Source organism: Mus caroli, chromosome 7 (genome assembly GCF_900094665.2).
Source record: "Mus caroli chromosome 7, CAROLI_EIJ_v1.1, whole genome shotgun sequence".
NCBI lineage: Eukaryota > Metazoa > Chordata > Mammalia > Rodentia > Muridae > Mus > Mus caroli.
The window spans coordinates 143024383-143037473 of record NC_034576.1 but is presented as its reverse complement, the minus strand read 5'-3'; the positions used below and the strand labels follow the sequence as shown (position 1 = coordinate 143037473).

The following is a 13091-nucleotide window of genomic DNA, read 5'->3' as shown; positions in this document are numbered from 1 at the left end:
GATTGTACAGTGCAGCGTCTGTCACCACAGTCAGTAGTCTATGAATGCAGGATCGATTGTACAGTGCAGCGTCTGTCACCACAGTCAGTAGGAGAGCAGATCGGCCTCTTAGAGCAGTGGTGCTCACCTTGGGTCATCTTTAACCTGTGGTTCTGGGGGCTACATAGATGGCTTAGTGAATAAGGGGGCTTGAGGCCAATCATGGCAACTTGAGTTTGATCTTCAGAGCTCACCTGATGGAAAAAGAGAACCGACTCTTGCAAGTAGCATCTCCAGGGGCTTGGCCTGGACACCTGTTTTGAGACCACCCCCCCTTTCATCCCCCCCAAAATTCTGTCACAGAACTGATTGCTCCTTTAAAGACTCTCTGGCCCAGCTTCTGTATCTTTACATTGTCCGCTACTGGGGTTCCATGTGGCCTCCCTTTGTGGGATCCAGTTGGCAGGTATTCCTCTTGCATTCCTTAGATGCTCAACAGCACAGGCTGGCCGACACTGCTCTGCAGGTTAGCCTGGGATCGGTGTTTGGGACGCTCCATGCTGTGTGCGTCTGTTTACTCCTCCTGTCTCACTGTAGCAACCTCACACCCTGAGCACTTGTCCCTTGTCCTCTCCCCTCTGTGGTCTTCTGATGTCACTTCAAGGTTGTCTTCTAGTCATGGGCGATGTTTTCAGCAGTAGTCCCTCTCATTCCATCTTATACACCCTCTGACCATCTAGTCTCCCACCCTTGAGTACCTGAGCGCTGCAGTCATCTGGGATCACACTTCCTGTCCCACATCATGTCCAGACACCATCACAGTTACTCCTTGGTCTACACCATCCGCCTCTGACACTGCCTTGTTCTGGTTGGCCTTTGTCAACTTGACATAAGCCTAGACGTATCCGAGAAGAGGGTATCTCAGTTGAAGAATTGCCTCTATCAGATTGGTCTGTGGGAAAGCCTGTGGGGGTATTCTCTTGATCACTGACTGATGGGAGAAGTCTCAGCCCTCTATGGGCAGCACCACCCCTAGCCAACTGTCCTGGGTGGTATAAGAAAGCAGGCTGAGCAAGACATGAGGAGCAAGGCATTTCTCCATGGCTTCTACTTCAGTTCTTGCCTCAACTTGCCTCAGTGATGGACTGTGATGTAGAAATGTAAACCAAAGGGACTTACATCATTCTTGTCATTGTGTTTTAGAACAGCAATAGAAAGCTAACTAGAACACATGTGTTCTGAAAAGGCCCCAACACAGGCTGAATTCATACAACCAGGAAACTATCTAACCAGCCTCACAGGGCCACAGCCTTGCCCTAGGTGCTGACAACTTCAGAAGATTGCTGCAAAGGTTCTCACACACTGTGGGGGCTTCAGTCATACTCTGTCTCCTCTTAGTCTCAACACCTCAGCCCTTATTTCACAGACATGGAAGTCATCAGAAACAACAACACTACAACTCAGGCAAACTCCAACACCCTGCAATCACCAATCACCTAACCTATTACCCCGTCTTTATAAAGCATCTACTCCTTCCTGTTCGCACCGGTCTTTATACAGATCTACAGCCACGTGGATCGTTGTGTAGATCCCTCCGTGGCTACATTTGATCACCTCTTCCTAAGTCAAGGTCTTTGCCACAGCGTTCTGCAACACTGTGAGTCCCGGTAATCAGCCTATGTTTTTGTTCCTATACATTCATGTTCAGGCAGAACCTGGGCTAGGTGTCCATCAGCTCTCTGCCATCCACCCTTGCTCGTTCTGGGAGAATCTGGGCACTCTTTGGGTTGGGTTTGTCTCCTGAGCACCAGTGGCTCAGAAACAAGGCAGATAGATTTGCGATCTAAGTTTAGTTTTTAGCTTTTATTTGTGTGCGTGCATTTGTAAGTGCGCGCGCGCGCACACACACACACACACACACACACACATTCACGCCCACAGAGACAGTAAGAAAGTAGTTGATCCCTTGGAGTTGGAGTTACAGCTGGTTATGAGCCACTTGATGTGGGGGATAAGACCCAAATTCTGGTCCTCATGATTGAGCAATAAGTGCTCCGAACCACAGACCCAGTTCTAAGTTTTTATGCTCACTCTTTTTTTTTTTTTTTTTTTTTTTTTGAGGCAGGGGTTCTTTGTGTAACAGCTCTGGCTGTCCTGGGACTAACATTATGGACCAGGCCTGCCTCTGTCTCCCAAGTTCTAGGGCTAAAGGTGTATGCATTACATCTAGCTTTGAATCGTCTTTGATTGCAAGTAAAGGCAAAGTGTTTCATATTGATCTGTGATGTATCAGATTATAATTTTTTGCAAATGTGTAAATATGCTATATTTGTTAAATTATAGAATCCATTGTAGCAATCTGCACAAATTCTGATTAGTTTTCCAACATTCATTTATGTATTTGATCTGCCTGAATGAAAACCATGTTGCAGTGAAAACTCTGGTGGAAATTTGTTTGTTTGGAGACAAGGCTCTCTATGAAGTCCTGGCTGCCCCAGAACTGGTCTCAAACTCTCAGAGATCCTCCTACTTGTACCTCCTGAGTGCTGAGATCAAAGGCGTGTACCACCATGCCCAGCCTCTTGTGAAAATTTTAGCATCATTAAAATATTGAGGGTATGGACCAAGTCCGTTTCTCATTGCTGTTAATAAGTTGGGACCAAACTGGCTTTGTTCACAGAAATACTCATTGTACAGGTCGTCGTCTTGTAAGAAGGCTGTCTTTTGAGCCCACGGCCATTACCACCTTCACGGGAAGCAGCTATGACTGTTCATGAATGATCCCCAAGGTTGGTCCTGTTGACATTTCCTCATAGACGGGTGTTGTGGGCCATCCAGCGGCTTTCGAGGAATGGGGTATGGCTGAAGCGGCAGACTCGGGCTGAAAGAGAGGGAACTAGATGGAAGAGAGAAAGAATGGAGCTAGGACAAGATTTTGATCAAAGCTCAGTTTTACTATTCGGAAACATGGGGTTATGAAGAAGGGGGGAGGGGCCTATTCCCGCCAAATCATCTTCAGAGTTCAGCTGCAGGTGACCACTTGAATACTCTGGAACAGCTAGGCGGCAGGTAGCAGCGGTGGGAGTGGCAGAACGATAGGGTGGCAGACTCCACCCCCCCCCCCATGATCTCCTGGTGATAACAGTCAAGCCTGATCAGCCAGATTTCAGGCTGGGGGGGGGGAGGTTACAAACGGGAAAGGGTGGGGTCCTCAAACCCTTGCCAGAGATCCCAGCTGCTCCTTCCTGTACTTCCCTGCCAGCTGTTTGTAACTCTGTCCTAATTGCATGTGTTCTTGTGCAATTCTTATGCAGAATACATAGCTCATGGAAGAGTAACCTGATGGGAAACCCCATCTATTCAGCTCTGGGGATGTCAGGATCTATGCTGGGCAGTGCCTTGTTGGTCAAACAGATGTTTGAGTCACCCATATTCTTGTAACTCCTCACCCATGTCCTGTTATGTAGGCCCAGTAAATTCCCTGGATTGCCAAGTTGAACTTGTGTGGAACTGCACTGTGGTCTGACATTGGCACCCCATGTGGGGTGCGTAGGTGTAGGAAAAGCTCATGTAACAAGTCTTGAAAGAACCTTTCCGGTAACCAGCACACCTAAAACTGCACTGGCAGTTGTTTATGGCTACCGTTCATACGATCATAACAGCTTGTCTCTAACGCAAGGCATAGCTTTCTGTGGCAGTCACATTTTGGGTACACTCACAGGCACCCCATTCTGACCAGCTGGTGCCACATTTATAACAGAGTACTGTTAAAATGAAGGAGACAGAGAGTCCACTGACTTAGAGCTCAAGATTCCCTCCACAGTGGCTGTGCCAAAAGAAAATAGCACAAGGCTAAGCTTCAAATCACACCTTTTGGGAATGGAATTCTGCATGGGATCCTACACCGCAGGGCTACTCATTTCAGTGGTAACGAAACTGAAGGTAAATTTACTCCAAGTCAACATTATATTCAAGTAACATACATGATAGAGGCTGATATCAAGAATGGCATTACAATTGCAGAGGAAAGGTTGGCTAGGGTTCTGTGAGTAGGTGGTGTGGTCTCAGTAGCCACGTTCTTGGTATGTTGAGCTACGGAGTCTCACGAGAAGATGCTCAAACTTCTTTCTGGCATAGTTTCTGTGCTATGGATCACTCAGGTGTTTAGGTTATTGTTTGATTTATTTGTTGTTTGATTTATTTGGGGGGGGTGGCATTTGGGACAGGGTTTCTCTGTGTAGCCCTAGCTGTCATGGAACTCACTCTGTAGACCAGGCTGCCCATGAACTCATAGAGATCCGCCTGCCTCTGCCTCCGTGTGCTGGGATTAAAGGTGTGCGCTGTTGTCCACCACCGTGGGGCTGGATTCACCAGCATTTGACGCTTTCAGGCTTTAGTAGAGGTTTCCTCGGTGTCTGAACACTGTTGTTCCAGCTCAGCAACCTGAACCCTACTTTGTAGAACGGGCATAAAAGACACATTATATATAAAATACTGAAAATCTGTTTTGCTAACTTTTTGAGCAGGTTTAACATAAATTTACTAAGGAAGTGTGAGAAAGTGCTCCCCACTGTCCGTGTATTGGGTGTGTCCAAGGGAGAAGAAATTCCTCCTTTGCTGACTGGACACTTGGTGCCTTTTCTTCAGAGAACTCCCTGGGAAGCGTGTGAGCCACAGGAGGAAGCAGAGAAGGCTGAAGTACTTTCAGAACCTTATTTCCAAATAAATTCTTGTCAGGGTCATTCAACAAACTCTCTCTCCTCACTCTCACTGACCCCTGCAGGGCCTTACCCTTCTTTATTTTGCCTCTCTTCAAAGCCCTCTGTTAGCTGCCATTCCTCCCCATCCTCATTTGGCACTGTCCCACCCCCATTACAGCCCACTTGTCCCCATGACCAGCCAAATCCTCTTGGGAACCAAAGTCAAATTCTCTCAACCTCTCCACACCAAGCCCCCCCAAACCTGTTACAGACCCCTCACTCTCACCGTCTGCTAAGACCCTATGCTCCTAAAACATCTCAGTTTCAGAACCCGTTTGAACCTCAGAAAAGACGATTCTGATGTAACAAAAGCTCTCAAATTAGGTTCTCCCCAACACAACCATACCCGGGTTTCAGATAACAGATTTTTCCCAATTAACCTTATGTAGCCAATCTCAATTTCCCTGGCTCCTCTAACAAATTCCCAGACAGACCCCAGAGAAGTATCCCTGCCACCCGACACCCTAGTTTTCCTGTCTATTGCTTATTCCAGAGGGTAGGATCATTCTGTCTTCCCTGGTTTTGGGACTCCTCTTCCCAACGATCAGAACCACAAAACTTGTGCATCCAAAATAGAAAAACCATTTCTAAACTCCTTAAACTTTACCTCCGTCCCTAGTCTGTCTGTTCCAATAGATTTCAAATCCACTATAGATGGTTCCAGTGACTCCAGCCATTTCCTCTCCAGCCATCCTGGTCCAGTCTTACAGACTATACTTTCCTGTGGTACACAACTGAAACAGCCTGTTCTTCCTGGCCTTGCCAGTAGCCCAGCTTCCTTGGGGGGCGGGGGGAGCCACTCTCCTGTCAGACTCAGCCCAATGGACATGCTGAGAGGGGAGCCAACTAGAGAGGCCTGGTAGAAAATAAAGACTCCAACTGCCTTATGCCAGGCTGACAGCTGAACACTTATTTCTCCTCTCTCTATTTTTTTTTTTTTAAAGTATAGAGTAGAGTTTATTCAGGGCATGGGGAGGGGAGTTAAGAGGGCAGAGAGAGAGTAGAGAAATAAAGGCCGGCCATGGCCACGAGCACATGGAGAGAGGGTTGGGGGAAGGGGAGAGGAAGAGCAAGAGAGAAGCAAGAGGGAAGCAAGAACCTCTCTATTCTTAATAGCTGTGAACTTGTAATTAATCTCCTTTACAGAGAGAGGCTGAGATAATAGGACTGAGGTAAAACCTAAGACTCACTGCCAGTGGAGAACTTCCTGCTCTTTGAAGGACCTCAGGGGTGGCCTGTTTCCCTATCCGTACCATGCCCACCTCTGCACACCCACTTGTGACCTCAGTGGCTTCTCATCAGAAGCCTCCTCGATTACCTGGTATGATGATTAGCGTTGTCAGTTTGACAGAATTTACAATTACCCGAGAGAAGAGCCTCTGGGCGTGCCTGTGGGATGCCAGCTTATGTTCATAGATGTGGGAAAGCACATTAATTTTGGGGAGGGCCTTCCCTGGGCAGGGGATCCTGAACTGTATAAGAGAGAAAGCCATGGAGTACTAGCAGTGCATTGCTCTTTCCTTATCTTCTCTCTCTCTTTATCTCTTTCTCTTTTCTCTTTGGCTTTTTGAGACAGGGTTTCTCAGTACAGCCCTGGCTGTCCTGAAATATTGTAGGCCAGCTGTGTAGATCAGGCTTGAATGCAGAGATCTGCCTGCCTTTGTCTTCCAAGCACTGGGATGAAAGACATGCACTACCAACTGCCTGGCATTGCTCTCTGCTTCTTGACTGTGGCCACAATGTGAGGGAGCCCAGCTCCTTCAGCCTTCCTTTCCTGTGTCTGCCCTCCCACAAAGAACTGTGACTTGAACTAATCCAGAGTAAAACCCTTTCTCAGACTGCTTCTGTCAAGAGTATTTTATCACAGCAACAGGAAAAGAAACTAAGACACTTGGAGCAGAAGCAAAGCTCCGACGTATTGTCCCTATCCCAAAGATAGGTTCAGATTGGCAGGTGTTGAAACTCTCTTTATTGACACCCAAGTCACAGCTTCCCATTATAAAACTCCAGGGCAGCTAGAATATCTTCAGCAAGAAGCAACTTCATGTCCTTTGATGAGAACAAAGCCCATGATTTGTGTGGGTGGCTAAGTCTGGGAAAGAAACAGGCAGATAGATGGCTTTCTTCAGGTAACACATCACTTTAACTCCCCCGGTAGGTGGTGTAGGACCATGGGCTCAGCAGCAGAGGTACGTGGAACTTCTGGGTCTCCTTTGTAATAGTGAAAACCACCTGTGAGAAGCAGAGAAGGTTCTTGAAGACACTGAAGATGGTGAGTCCTTCCTGCAATAGCCCCTGGGTCTTCCAGACATCAGGAGGTCAGGTGCCATGCCGGCTAAGAAGCGAGAGATGCTTATATAAGATCTGATGTTACCGTTTGAATAGTGTCTCCTATAAGAGATGTTAGTTGGTAGGCTTTGGGGGATGTGATTTGACACTGAGGGCTCTGCTCTGGTTGAATCAACTGGTTAAACTTTTGGGATTAACTGGATCCATCATGTGATACACTATTAGTAGGTATTGAAACTTGGAGGAAGGTCCCTGAGTAGAGTCCTAGGGGACATTGTCTTCCCTTGTGTTCATTTCTTCTGCTTGTCCCCCATGAGGTGACAGCTCTCCTCTTTTATATGCCCCCACTGCCGTAGTGAGTGTGTGGAGCCAAGAAATCATGGGCTGAGATAATGAGACCAAATAAATAATTCTCCCTTAAGCTGCATCAGGGCTGCAGAAGTTACTAACACACCCAGTGTTCCTGGGTCTGGGTTCCGATAAGAATCTGTCTACAAAGGAAGATGAGACACACTCAGCCTGGCCTCTTCCCTCCCACCCACCTGATCCAGGGGCAGCTCAGTGTGTCATCCTGAAGTATCATAGTGCCTCAGGTCCCTGGACACCTTCTGAGAGGACAAAACAGGTTGAGTTTACTCACTTGCTACCACCCTGGGAGAGGTGGGGCCAGTCTGTCCCTGGTCTGGAGGAGGCCTGGCTGCAGGATCTGGCTGTGGTCAAAGTGAATCAGGGTCCACCTGCTTCACCCACCCCGACACTCACCTCTACATAGGGGTAAAAGCTCTCTTGACCCCGCTCTTTCCAGTAGCTCTCTGTGTCGAAGAACAGCTTATAGGTGCCTGGCTTTATCTGGCTTGGTGTCAGGAGCCCAGGACAGCGACCATCCAGGTTTGTGTAGCTGTGAAGAGACGAAGTGGAGAGAAGAGCTGAGAAACCTCCCTCCCTAGCTTTTCTGATCCTTATGCCAGCATCTACAGATGACTCCCACAGTCTCACAGAAGGAGCACAGATGGGGCAGGGGGACAGCTCCTAAGGATATCACCATGCTGCCTATTTAGGAAATCATAAAGCAGAGAAGCAAAAGATAAAACCTCTCCAGGTTGGTGAAGGACTGAGCTAAGAGGGGGCAAGCCACACGCTGTTCTCACAGGCCAGTCAGAAGGAGATGTGTGAGCCTGGCTCCCTTAAATAGAACCTGCTTTCAAGGCCACAGACCCACCAGCGTTGGCTGGCTAAACCTGAAAGAGGCCCCCAACAAAGCATGTACCAGGGGCATGCCAGAGCCTGGCTCACTGAGGTTGAAAGGCCCAGTACTGGACTGGAGTGGAGTCTTGGGTTTTACCTCAGTCCTATTATCTCAGCCTCTCTCTATAAAGGAGATTAATTACAAGTTCACAGCTATTAAGAATAGAGAGGAGAAATAAGTGCTCCGCTGTCAGTCAGGTACAAAGCGATTGATGTCTTTATTTTTGACCAGGCCACTCTAGTTGGCTCCCCTCCTCGAAGCATGTTTTTGGGTTGAGTCTGACAGGCAAGTGGTTACCCTCCCAGCAGGCTCATTGGACTGAGTCTGACAGGCAAGAAGGACCCAACAAAGCTGTCTCAGACCTTCAATGACATTGTCCCAGCTATGCACATCTGGTGAAAAAGCTGTTTTGTCACCATTCCTGTTATCTCAGATGAGGAAAACAAGGTTCAGGGATCAATAGGGCAATGATCTGTCCTGCCTTCCAGCCCCCAGCAGCCACACAGACTCAGCCCTGCTCAGTGTTATCCTGGCCTTACTGCTCCACCTCAGTACCATGGTCTAAGGTCTTCCTTCCCCAGGTGGGAAGGTCACTGTGCTGCTGGGGGCTGGCACTTATGGATCCCAGCCCAGAAACTGTCTCCTACCTTGTCCTCAGCTCCATCCACTGCTGGCAGGGGGCCTCCAGGCGGGACAGCCGGAGGCAGAGGCCTTGGGCAGGGAGCCCTGAGGCAGTGTCTAGAACGTGAGTAGTCAGGGGACTGCTCTCGGTAGCCATGTTGCCAGCCTGTGCAGAGAGAATGAGAGTGATCAGCCAGTACGTAGAGGCCCAAGTGCGTCTTCGATCCAGTTCTGAGGAGAGCAAACAAAGGGCCGCACTGCCCCGAGACAGGCTGAACTGCTGAGCGGCAGAATTGGGTGCCAAGTGCTAAACAAAGCTGACCTGTGCCCTCCTTTGCCCCTGCCTGGACACCACCCCTCTCCCTTGTATGAGACCTTCAGTTTTAGCTGGTCCATGACTTTAGTGTCCCAGAACTCAGCTCTCCTGTGCCTCTGACTCCTAGCAACACCCTTGTTCCCAAGCTCCCACACACTCTTCGGTCTCTGTCTCCTTAAGTATGGTACAAGACAGCTCCTTACCTGCGGCCAGCCTAAGTGTCTCTGGAGCGTCATCAGCCGCGGGGCGGTCCTGGAACTCATGCCCTGCCCTGAAGCTCTGGTCTGTGCAACTTCCACAGGCAGTCGTCCTGCCAGCCTCAACAAGCTCTCTAGTCAGCCTGGACCTGCTCCACCCAAGGCCCCGCCCCAACTCCTGGGGCCACCTATCTGAACACTTCTGGGAAAGACACCTTTCCTTCTGCCAGATGAGCCCTGGCAGCCTGCTTGGTTTTTGGGCCTGAGGGGTGTTGATTTAAAGGAAAAGAATGGACCAGGTTGGGAACATGCTGTGGGGAGGAGTGGAAGGGCAAGTCTGGGGAAGGAGGGATACTGAGGGGGAGGGGCAGTTCTGAGAGGAGGGGGGCAGTGGGGCCTACTGCAAAGACTGGTGGAAAAGTGGTTAAGTGGCTGGGTCAGGGAGGGGGAAATAATTCAGTGGTTAAAACACTGAGGATGCTCAGAGTCATTTTGATTTGCATTTCCTTGGTGACTAAGGCCATAGAACATTTCTGGAAACAGCCTAGAAGTCCCTCAACAGAAGAATGGATAAAGAAAATGTGGTACATTTACACAATGGAATACTAACCAGCTATTAAAAACAATGACATCATGAAATTTGTAGGCAAATGGGTGGAACTAGAAAATATCATCCTGAGTGAGGTAACCCAGACACAGAGAGACACACATGGTATGTACTCACTTACAAGTGGATATTAGCCATAAAGTACAGGATAACCACACTATAATCCACAGACCTAAAGAAACTGGGTAACAAGGAGGGCCCAAGGGAGGATGGATGAATCTCACTCAGAAAGGGGAATACAATAGACATGGGAGGTGGATAGGGTGAGGGAACTAGGTGGGATGGGGATGGGGAGGGGAACAGGAGGGATGAAGTGTGAGGAGGGCTGAGGGAGAGAGAACTGGGAGAAAGAGCAGAAGGTGGTGGTGGTGGGCAGCTCCGGGATGGGCCACCTCTCCGGAGCCACAGCATGCTCCCCTGGGCTCCACGCTTTTCCTGTAAGTCAGCACCTCTCAGGTCCCAAAACTGAGTAGGTTTCCAAGGGCTCATTTGGCAGAAGGCGGCTTTCCCAGACACATTCAAATAGGGACAAGGGAAACTCCCAGGAATCTATGAGGGTGACCCTAGCTAGGACTCCTAGCAACAGGGGATGTCAAACCTGAGATGGCTACTTCCCATAACCAGGCAAGACTTCCAATGGAGGGATGGCGACACCAACCCACCCACAAAACTTTCAACCCAAAATTTGTCCTGCCTACAAGATGTGCAGGGATAAAGATGGAGCAGAAATTGAGGGAACGGCCAACCAATGAATCGCCCACCGTGAGACCCATCCCATGAGAGAGAGCCTACCCCTGACACTGTTAGTGACATTCTGCTGTACTTGTAGACAGGAACCAAGCTAGCATAACAGTCCTGTGAGAGACTTCACCCAGCAGCAGATGCAAACATGCAGAGATCCACAGGCAAACATTAGGTGGAGCTTGGGGAATCTTGTGGAAGAAGGGGAGGAGGGACTGAAGGAGCCAGAGAAGTCAAGGACAACACAAGAAAACCTACAGAATCAACTAACCTGGGCCATAGGGGCTCACAGGGACTGGACTGCCACCCAAAGAGCAAGCATGGGAAGGACCTAGGCCTCCTACACACATGCAACTCATGTGGAGCTTCCTGTGCATGCTGGTGTCTCAACAGCTGGAGTAGGGGCCGTCTCTGACTCTGCTGCCTTCCTTTGGAACTCTTTCCTCTAACTGAGATACCTTGTCCATCCTCAATAGGAGAAGATGCACCTACTCCTACTACAACTTGATAGGCCAAGGTGCCGTTGCTATCCACAGGAGGCCTCCCCTTCACTGAGGAGAAGAGGAGGAGAGACTGGGAGGAGAGGAGGGAGCAGAAGCTGTGATTGGGATGTAAAGTAAATTAATTAATTAATTAATTAATTAATTAATTAATTAATTAATTAATGGGTAGGGGGAAGCACCGAGGAGGAGAGTGCAAATCCTGGAACCCAGGAATTGTAACAGTAGAAGTTGAGAACTGACTCCACAAAGTTGTCATTTGACTTCAAGTGGCACTCCCCCCCTCCCCCACCCCCCCCCCCCCCGCCCTGGCCATACAACATGTGGTGTTAAGTTTTGAAAAAAAAATCAAGGCATTAGTCAGCCCAGGTTAGCCTCCCTGCTAACATTTGACAAGGCCACACTGAAGAGGGCAGGAAAGATTCCCGGTCTTGACGGCTGATGGGTCATGTGACCTTGCTTCAGTTTTCTCATGGGTACTGCCAGTAAGCACTCCCAGTATGGTTGGGATTCCAAGCAAAGCTCTCCGATTCCTCAAGACCCTCTGCCTAGTCTTTGTTTTTGGTGCAGTTGGGTGGGAGGGCAAGGCTGTCTGAACCTGTGACTTTACCCTAACTCCTCTGTGTTAGGGATATATATATATATATACTCTCTCTCTCTTTCTCTCTCTCTCTCTTTCTCTCTCTCTCTCTCACACACACATTCTCAAGGTATCATGTGATCTATAAAAAACAAAGGTGGGCTTCTGAGATAACTCAACAGGCAGAGGCTGTTGCTGGCAGGCCTGATGACTGGAGTTTGATCCCAGAATCCTGCAAGGTGGCAGAAAAGAACTGACTCCCCAGAGCTGTCATCCATCTCTCCGACCCCTGCTGCCTAGAGAAGAAGCTGAGAGGCCATCCTTAGAATATTCCCTAGAAGGACCAATCACCTTAGACATGACAGAGTAAACTGAGCAGGGTGTAAAGTTGGCAACTGATCACTCAGCAGACTTTTCTCTGAGGGAACCATGCTTGATTCTCTGGGGCCATTGAAATGCTCTCTGGGGCCATCAGAAAATTTGATAGGTAAACTCCCTGGGGCCAGCAGTAAACCCCCAGGGACCAGGGAAAAGGGTGAGGGAAAAATCACACACACATGCATGCACACACTTTGTGGATGAAGCAAGGTCCAACAGATGCCAACAACTTTACATCTATACACTACATACATTTGGTGGGCGGAGCAAAGCTTTTACCATTTTACACATATACATACATACATGCATACATACATACATACATACACACATACACATTTGATGGGTGCAGTGAAGCACCAACAATTTTATTTTTTCTCCCGCAGTTTATATAGCCCAGCAGAATCTTTCAGGCAGCACAAAAATCACAATGTGGTTACATTCTATTTTTCTTTAAGTGAATGATTACAATGCATATACATAAGAAAAAAAAAACCATGTTCCCCAATACCCTCACATGATCAAATGCTTTACTTATGGATAAAAAAAATCCAAATTATTCTCAAGAACTCACGTACATTTGTAACTAAGCAATTTGGTATAGATTAACAAAATATAAGCAAGCAAGGTAATTTTCTCAGTTTCTCTTACTGGCAGGCTGCAATTTGCAGTGACAAAGAAAGGGTCGATTATTTTATTACTCATCTTAAAAAGTAATCTTATAAAAATCTTAAAAGAATCACAAATCTCAACTTTTATATAAAAACCAATCAGCCGTCTCTCCCTTTTTTCCCTTTTTAAATATTTTTTATTAGGTATTTTCCTCATTTACATTTCCAATGCTATCCCAAAAGTCCCCCATACCCTCCCCCCCACT

At 48.1% G+C, this 13091-nt stretch overlaps 2 protein-coding genes across 5 annotated transcripts in view; one reads left to right on the top strand and one right to left on the bottom strand.

Annotated features, from left to right (window-relative positions):
* LOC110298312 (zinc finger protein 2 homolog) overlaps nucleotides 1-13091 on the top strand; it is a 36423-nt gene that overhangs the window by 1435 nt on the left and 21897 nt on the right. The gene's annotated exons all lie outside the window — the stretch shown is intronic.
* On the bottom strand, nucleotides 6686-9566 carry LOC110298313 (5-hydroxyisourate hydrolase). Of its 4 annotated transcripts, XM_021167482.2 has the most exons (5): nucleotides 9415-9566; nucleotides 8922-9061; nucleotides 7791-7926; nucleotides 7571-7636; nucleotides 6888-6971 (listed from the first exon to the last, which is right to left on the bottom strand). In XM_021167482.2, exons 1-4 carry the CDS (start codon nucleotides 9472-9474, stop codon nucleotides 7595-7597), a joined length of 378 nt encoding a protein of 125 aa, XP_021023141.1. In that variant the 5' UTR covers nucleotides 9475-9566; the 3' UTR covers nucleotides 6888-6971; nucleotides 7571-7594. The 4 variants fall into 4 exon arrangements, with proteins under 4 accessions (XP_021023139.1, XP_021023140.1, XP_021023141.1 ...); XM_021167480.2 differs by lacking the exon at nucleotides 7571-7636 and having other exon boundaries at nucleotides 6686-6971; nucleotides 9415-9560; XM_021167481.2 differs by lacking the exons at nucleotides 7571-7636; nucleotides 9415-9566 and adding an exon at nucleotides 9271-9394 and having other exon boundaries at nucleotides 6686-6971.